Genomic DNA, 8,461 nt, shown 5'->3' on the forward strand with positions numbered 1-8,461 from the left:
ATTAAAAATTAAAAATTATAATCAAATTAAATTAAACAATTCAAAAGATTAAATAAGACATGTTGTCCCATAAATTATATTTAACTTTGTTCACGTTAAAAATCTTCTCTGCGCTTCTATCTATTTTTAAAAATCTTCTCTTCGCTTCTATTTATTTTTTAATTAAGTAAATTTATCTTTGACTTATACATTAGACTAAACAGATATTTCTCTGACTGCAACGTCTAAACTAGTACTTCTGAACTGCAACTTCTGACTCCTCTTTTGTACTTTTCAAGCTAATTCGTAATGGTAAATTCTGTCACTGTCAAGGAATTTTGACCAAAATCCACGTGATGGAACAAAGTTATGATTTAGAGAAATGGTAAACTCGTTATAAAGTACATAAATTTTTGGCTTATTTTTCTCCATATGACAAAATAGCCCGTTGAGATCTCGTCCTTTCATCCTCCGTAGGCCAGATCAAAATCATGTAATCAGCAAACAAAGTTGTTCTGGGTGGAAAAAACGTGAAAAATGTGTGTTAATGATTATGGTGATTAATGCAGAACTTAAGCAAGTACATTGAATATCCCCAGGATTAAAGAGAGAAGGAAAGAAAGAAGTGTCCAGAATTCATTTTTATTTTCATTCTCTGTTTATGTTCTTGCAATTTGAGGCAATGGGATTAGAACCGTCTTCTGATCAACTACCCATTCGATTGCCAGTCAAATATGGCAGTAGCCCACAATCTAATTTTCTATTCAGAAGTCTACATTTGAAGCCCAGTGAGCTGAAATTCCAACCCGGGTTACGTAAAGAAAAAATAATTCGATATTGGGATCACTGCTTCGATCATGACATAGCCATATTTGCTAAGAATCATGGGCAAGGTCTTTCATTGCTACCCAATCTAGCAATAGCTCTGTTTGTGTCTGTTCCAGGGCAGATACCAATAGAATGGGTCCTTTCTCCAGGACTGTCTCCTCTGCTTTCTTCGCTGGAGCAAAAGATTCTTCTAATGGCAACTTCTGCATTACAATCAGATATCTCTTGTTTGTAAATGTGTTTTTGAGTTCCATTTTAGGAACTTATGCCCAAGTTGACCAAATTTCAATCCTGTTGGATATCAAAAGGAGTCTGCAAGATCCAAGAAATGCCTTGTATAATTGGGAAAATTTTACCACGAATGCTTCTACTTCTGCTTCTCCTTGCCAATGGAATGGTATTAGCTGCAATGATGCTGGTTTGGTTAAAGCTATCACTCTGGACAACACAGGATTAATGGGTTCTTTTCCTTCTGACCTCTGTCGCCTCGGTACCTTACAAACTATTCAGCTGAGTCACAATTTTCTCCATGGGAGCATTGCAAATGTGCTTTGGAGTAACTGCAGTCAGTTGGAAATACTGAACCTCACAACCAATGCATTGGTGGGGTTTTTGCCTGATTTCTCTGCACTGAGCCCGTTGCAGGTTCTGGACTTGTCGGAGAACAGTTTTTCTGGTATATTTCCACTTTCCATCACAAACCTGTCTAGTTTGTATGCATTAAACTTGAATGACAATCCTCTAGAGTTAGGCCTCGTACCCAATGAGATATACAGTTTAAAAAGCCTAAAAATAATGAGTTTGTCCAACTGTAGCATGACTGGAACAATTTCTCCCTCTATAGGTAATCTTACAGAGCTGGTAGTTCTGGAGCTTTCTTGGAACTCTTTAACAGGAACTATACCAAAAGAAATCACAAGGCTAGCAAAGTTGACTCAACTAGAACTGTACAACAATAAGTTTGTAGGAGAGATTCCTTCAGGGTTTGGGAACCTTACCTCTCTGAAGAATTTTGATGCCTCTAATAATTTTCTTAGTGGAACCCTTTCTGAGCTTGCAACCTTGAAAAACTTGGCTTCACTTCATCTCTTAAACAACCATATTTCTGGATCAATACCCATTGAGTTTGGGGAATTTCAATTTCTAATGGATTTAGCTCTGTACACTAACAATCTGACAGGGCCTCTGCCCCCGAAGCTCGGGACCATGTCTGATTTTATGACGTTGGATGTATCAGACAATGGTCTGACTGGTTCGCTACCCCCTGATGTATGCAAAAGAGGAAAATTAGTCTTCTTTCTTGCTCTCCAGAACTCTTTTACAGGAGAGATACCGAAATCATATGGTGACTGTCTGAGCCTTGTTCGCTTTCGGGTTAGCAATAACAATCTCAGTGGTAGGGTTCCCTCAGGTATCTGGGGATTGCCTCATGCTTACATAATTGATCTAAGTTACAATAACTTTAAGGGTGAAATGGACAGAGAAATAAAAAAAGCAAAGAATCTCTCTGTTTTCAATATCCAAAACAACAATTTCTCAGGAAGCATACCCTCAGAAATCGGACAGGCATTGCTCTTGGCTAAATTTGATGCAAGCAATAATCAGTTCTCAGGATATCTACCTAACGAAATTGGAAACTTGAGCCTGCTCAGTAGCCTGCTTTTGCAGAAAAATATGCTTTCGGGTCCAATACCAATTTCATTAGGGTTATGCAAGAATCTTTCTCAAATTGACCTCGCAGAAAATAAGCTGAATGGCCGTATTCCGGCATCATTGGGATCCATTCAAGTTCTCAATTCTCTGAATCTATCGAATAATCAACTCAGCGGCCCGATTCCAAATACCCTTTCTGCATTGCAGCTCAGCTTACTAGATTTCTCCAACAATCGGTTGACAGGGCCGGTTCCAATTCAGCTGATGAACCTGGCAAACAACAATAGCTTTTCTGGGAACAATGGACTTTGTCAAATTCAAGGCACATCAAGGTACCTGAGGCTTTGTGCTTCTTCTTCTTCTAGAAGCAAACACCATACCAGAATCCTCCTTGCAGGTTTTATATCTGCAGCTGCAGTGGTCGTTCTCCTGATAGGCTGGGCTTTGAACAAAAGAAATCAAAAAACCCATGAGGAATCCCCATCTTGGGATCTCAAGTCCTTTCACAGGCATACATTCACTGTTGAAGACATTCTTCCTTGCTTAAAACAGGAGAACCTCATAGGCAGCGGTGGATCAGGGAAAGTGTACAGAGGAGAACTAAGCACTGGGGAAATCATTGCAGTAAAGCAGCTCTGGATCAACAACAACAACACCCAACTGAATCACATGATAGAAGCAGCACCCCCACCCAGAAACCGCCAATTCGAGATGGAGGTTGAAACCCTAGGCTCCATCAGACATAAGAACATAGTGAAGCTGTATTGCTGCTTATCAAACAGAGGCTCAGATCTGCTTGTATACGAATACATGAGAAACGGCAGTTTGTGGAGCAGATTGTACGAGGCTCATACGGATTCAATTTTAGATTGGCAGGCACGGTATAAAATAGCACTGGGAACAGCTCAGGGACTAACCTATCTACATCATGACTGTGTTCCTGCCATTCTTCACAGAGACATCAAATCCAGTAATATATTGTTGGATGAAGACTTGGAGCCATGTTTAGCTGATTTTGGCGTTGCTAAATGTCTTCGAATCTGTGGAGGGGTAGACTCTACAGCCATCATAGCAGGCACCCATGGCTACATTGCTCCAGGTATTTTAATGCTTTTTTTGTTTTTGAGGGATGACTTGTAATGGAATAAATAGTATGAATAATCTGGATCAATTGCATGTAATTTTTGTTAAATTGAATGAAACTAATGTGTGTGATTTTGTGCAGAATATGCATACACATATAAGGTGAGCGAGAAGAGCGATGTGTACAGCTTTGGTGTGGTGCTGATGGAGCTTGTGACAGGAAAACGCCCCATGGAAGCTGAATATGGAGTAAATAAGGGAATTGTTCATTGGGTTTCTCGCCAAATTGCTACCAGAAAAGGTGCCTTGGAAACGCTTGATGCGAGAATCTCTGATTCTTGTCAGGAGGACATGATGAAGGTGCTTAAAATTGCAGTGTTGTGCACCACCAATCTCCCTGCCCTGCGGCCTTGTATGCGACAAGTAGTGCAAATGTTGTCTGAAGTCCCATTCCAGACCAAAGTAATTGTGGATATTGGTAAATTCTAAATATTGTTTATCCCCTGATTTCAGCCATCCCTATTTTACTTCAGAGTGGCTGACCATTTGCCTTACTGTTCAGTGTTCCAAGATTGTTTTAACTTATTTTCAGCGTATCTTTTCAAATTTTCTCCATTTCTGAAGGAGATTTCTTTTCTTTATATGTTTTGCTGCTGTTGTAACTGCTGTATTGCAGTTGCTGTTATGGGTTCTGATTATGAGGTCAATAGAATGCACAGGTCTTATAGTATATTTATAAATTTAGAATTATAAATAGATTATGAGACTCTGCATTCTATGGGCCCTATAGACGGCGTCTTTGTTATGTAAGAGAATTTTTTTTTTAAAAGTACAGCAGATCACTTTGAGTCATATCGGCCATGTCCAGAAACAACCACTAAATGGTGAGAGCAACACCTGCTGAAGGCAGAGTAATCTGATTTTATTTTATCTTAATCCAATTAAGGAAAAAAGCTTTTGATGAAGATGGTCACAATAATAATGATTATGTAATGATTTATGTTTTAAATGATTTTTTTGTCTTTTGATATAGTAAGGATTTATAACGATTTATTTTATTAGAATGAATGGTCTAGTTTAACATTCATTAAATATTAAATCTAGATGATGTTTACAATGATGAACAATTTCTAATATGAATATTGATTTATATTTTTTACAATTAAATTGATATTAAAATCTATAAAAAAAATGTTTTTTGATTTTATTGCACAATGTCTTATTAGAGTTGCACTTATTATTATTGGCATCCCTCTAATACTCTCTACTCCCTATCTCTTTATAGGTAAAAATTTCTTGCATGCTATTATTTTCATTTTAGCAATATTTATCATTCTCTTCTTCAATATCATCATATATATCTAGGACATCATTTGCACTTAGGTATTAATCATTCAAATTCATGTAGCACTTCAAATTCACAATTTCCATTATTCTTTCAAATAATATAATTGTTGAGTCCAATACAATAGTGATCACAATTCCTTTTAAACTTACTAATTGTAGAGGCAAAAATTGCATACTGCACCTTTCTACCATTTTGTTTCACACTCACTTGTCCTATTCTATGCATCAGTTGACCTCAACCTTAAACATATCACCCACATCCAATTTACATCACCTTAGAAAAAAAACCAGTCTTTTCTCTTAGGATTTATCCCTATTCTGATGCAATCAAGGTACGGAGATCCAATGAAGGACATCCCTGCCTTGCAGCCTAAACAAAAACACCATGCAAGATATACCAGTAACATAACACAGATAAAGTACAAAGAGCAAGCGGTAACATCACTGAATACTCAACTGGTAAACAATATAAATACAAACAATGTTTACAACACAAATATAAGATCTATAGATCATCTACCCATCAAATCGGCCTTCGGTAACAATTTGTCTGTTCAACCCTAATCTGGACCTCAACCCTTCCGGCTTCAGTCCTACCGGACCAGAATCTCGTCAGTTCTACATCTTTGCTCGATCTCGAACTTTTGTCTTCTATCTTTTGTCTTCTATCCTCTCAAATGATTCACAAAACTTCTATTTATACCGTCTGCAAATAATAACAAATTGATCAAGTCAGCCCAGAGACCAACCGGTTCATAATGAAATGTGCTAACGGTAACATGTCAGCTCAAATCACTAAAACATCACAAAAAGCATAAAATGATGCACGGACCTCCGGAAATACCGGCCAAGGCCCAAAGCAACATCGATCAACGATCCGCAAGTCACAGAAATCAACCGCAACCCGAAATCATCTTCGCTCAACACTCTGCAAGACTAACTGGTAAGAACACATCAACCGGGCCAATATCAGAATTCATATCTCACCGAAATTAAATCCAAATCCCATGAATCTCGAACATGATAAAGACAACAAACTCAAGGGAATAAATCCAAATCCACAACGCTAAACTCTCAAACATGAAGAAATGCCATGATCTCCAAGTAATTCCACTACTAACTACTCAAACCGATAAGAACTACACCGATGCTCCTGCATCAGACTCTCGGGATTAATTGAAAAGTGATTCCCATCACTTGATCTGGTTCGGCGTTCTGTCAGTAGGTACTTGCAACTGCCTCGGGGATTCGACGATCTGACTTCGGGTTCTAATTGCCTCTCCTCGGTGATCTACCTGTCCAACCTGTAGCCTGCCTCAATCGGCAATCTATTCAAGTCTCGACCCACTAACTGCCTCAAGCTCAAGCTCTAGGATTGGCGGTCTACCTGCAAGCCTTGCTCTGCCTTACGTTCGGCGATCTGAACAAGTCTACAAGTTGCCTCAACTTCCTCTCCAACCAACCAGTTCATAATCGGGTCTTCTTCCAACAACAGGTTCACAAACCAACTCTGATACTGTTTGATGCAGTCAAGGTAGGGAGATCCAATGAAGGACATTCCTGCCTTGCAACCTAAACAAAAACACCCTACAAGATATATCAGTAACCGGTAACATAGCACAGATAAAGCAGAAAGAGCAACTAGTAACATCACAGAATACTCAACCGATAAACAATATAAATACAAACAATACTTACAACACAAATATAAGATCCGCAGATCATCTACCCATCAAATCGACCTCCGGTAACAGTCTGTCAATTCAACCCTAATCCGGACCTCAGCCCTTTTGGCTTCAATCCTACCGGACTAGAAACTCGTCGGTTCTACATCTTTTCTCGATCTTGAACTTTTGTCTTCTATCTTCTGTCTTTTCTCCTCTCAAATGATTCGCACAACTTCCATTTATACCGTCCGCAAATAATAACAAATTGATCAAGTCGTCCCAAAGACCAACCGGTTCATAATGAAATGTGCTAACGGTAACATGTCGGCTCAAATCACAAAAAGCATAAAACGATGCGTGGACCTCCGGAAATACGACCAAGGCCCAAAGAAACATCGATCAACAATCTGCAAATCATGGAAATCAATCACAACTCGAAACACTCTGCAAGACTAACCAGTAAGAACATATCAACCGGGCCAATACCAGAATCCATAGCTCACCAGAATTAAATCCAAATGTCATGAATCTCGAACATGATAAAGACAACGAACTCAAGAGAATAAATCCAAATCCACAATGCTAAACTCCCAAACATGGAGAAATGCCACAATCTCCAAGTAATTCCACTGCTAAGTGCTCAAACCGGTAAGAACTACACTAGTGCTCCTGCATCATATTCTCTACATAAGTTGATATTAACCTTAAACCTATCACCCACATCGAATATACATCACCTTTGAAAAGAAGACTAGTCTTTTCCTTATTATTTTTACTTCCTATATCAGAACATGAGTGTTGACTTGTCCCTTAATAGGGTCATATTCACAATGTTATCCTCATTATTCAAATCCATTTTCCATTTTCCTCCTTTTCTAAACCAACCCTTTCAATATTCTGGCTATATTTTGGTTTGCATGCCAATACCTTGAATGAAATACCTAGGATCTTATATTTATAAACAAGTCCTAGGTCATTACTAGTCATCAAGGAGATGCATAATCAAGTACATAAAGAAGAGTATGTATCAAGCATTGTAAAACTTCCATCAATAGTGCATTGATTTGTCTTCATAGGCACTAGTATCTTTTTTTACATTTTTTCAATCATTGTGTGGGTCAATAACAAGGTTTGACTTTGTTGGCAAGAGACACTGTACCGACAGAGATTTGTGCATGAGAAATGTTTTTGGGTTGTCATTGATGGCAACTCAGATCAGATATTCTATCTGGTATATGCAGATTTGTTCTATCGGAAGTTTGGGAAGTTTTGATATTCATTTATGCTCAAGTCTGGAAGGTGAAACACAGTAAGCGGTAGAGTATAATTACATTGTGCAGATCTCCATTTTGGTCGCATAGTTTTGGTTGTGGTGAAAGGGTTAGATGGTTATATGTTCAAGGCAGCTTATTTCGCAATCCTAGCCTCCGGTATTGATTCTCGTGCAAGATTGAAGATCTAATAACCGGTAATTCAAGAAGAACAGAGTTATTTTAGTGTAACGTGTGCGGTATCTTTGGGAATATTTCAGTGGTTGGTTTCAAGTTCGAGGTGATTGAGCGAACATGTGTGAATCTTTTTATCAATTTGTTTAGGTCTGCATATGGATTGCTAATCGGATTGGGCCAACTTATGGTTACATGTTTCATGTTGCGTGTTATGCGGTTTTTGGAAGCCAACATGGGAATTGATTTATTTTGTTGATGCATATATATAACACTGATTCATTTGAGCATTTTATGATATGGTATGAGTGAGAAAAGATTGCATGAGTGATTGTGCAAAGTTTTGTGCGTATAATTGAATATTTATGTGCTCGGGTATATGACATCTAGCAGTAGAACAAAGCAAAGAGACGGAATAGAGGATGAAGACTATTTGTGCTTAATCGGAACTACTTTTTG

General features: G+C 38.3%; 1 protein-coding gene across 1 annotated transcript; it reads left to right on the forward strand.

Moving 5' to 3' along the window:
* The first annotated feature begins 520 nt into the window (after positions 1–520).
* On the forward strand, positions 521–4,395 carry LOC131028061 (receptor-like protein kinase 7). The gene is made up of 2 exons (XM_057958255.2): positions 521–3,559; positions 3,686–4,395. The coding sequence occupies exons 1-2, from the start codon at positions 940–942 to the stop codon at positions 4,030–4,032; spliced, it is 2,967 nt and encodes a 988-aa protein (XP_057814238.2). The 5' UTR covers positions 521–939; the 3' UTR covers positions 4,033–4,395.
* Positions 4,396–8,461: the final 4,066 nt, after the last annotated feature.

The sequence above is a fragment of the Cryptomeria japonica genome, chromosome 1 (genome assembly GCF_030272615.1).
Source record: "Cryptomeria japonica chromosome 1, Sugi_1.0, whole genome shotgun sequence".
Lineage (NCBI taxonomy): Eukaryota > Viridiplantae > Streptophyta > Pinopsida > Cupressales > Cupressaceae > Cryptomeria > Cryptomeria japonica.

Coding starts and splice junctions, on each gene's coding strand:
- LOC131028061 (XM_057958255.2), top strand. CDS start 940: ATGGGTCCTTTCTCCAGGACTGTCTCCTCTGCTTTCTTCGCTGGAGCA. Junction 3,560..3,685: donor CCATGGCTACATTGCTCCAG/GTATTTTAATGC, acceptor GATTTTGTGCAG/AATATGCATACACATATAAG.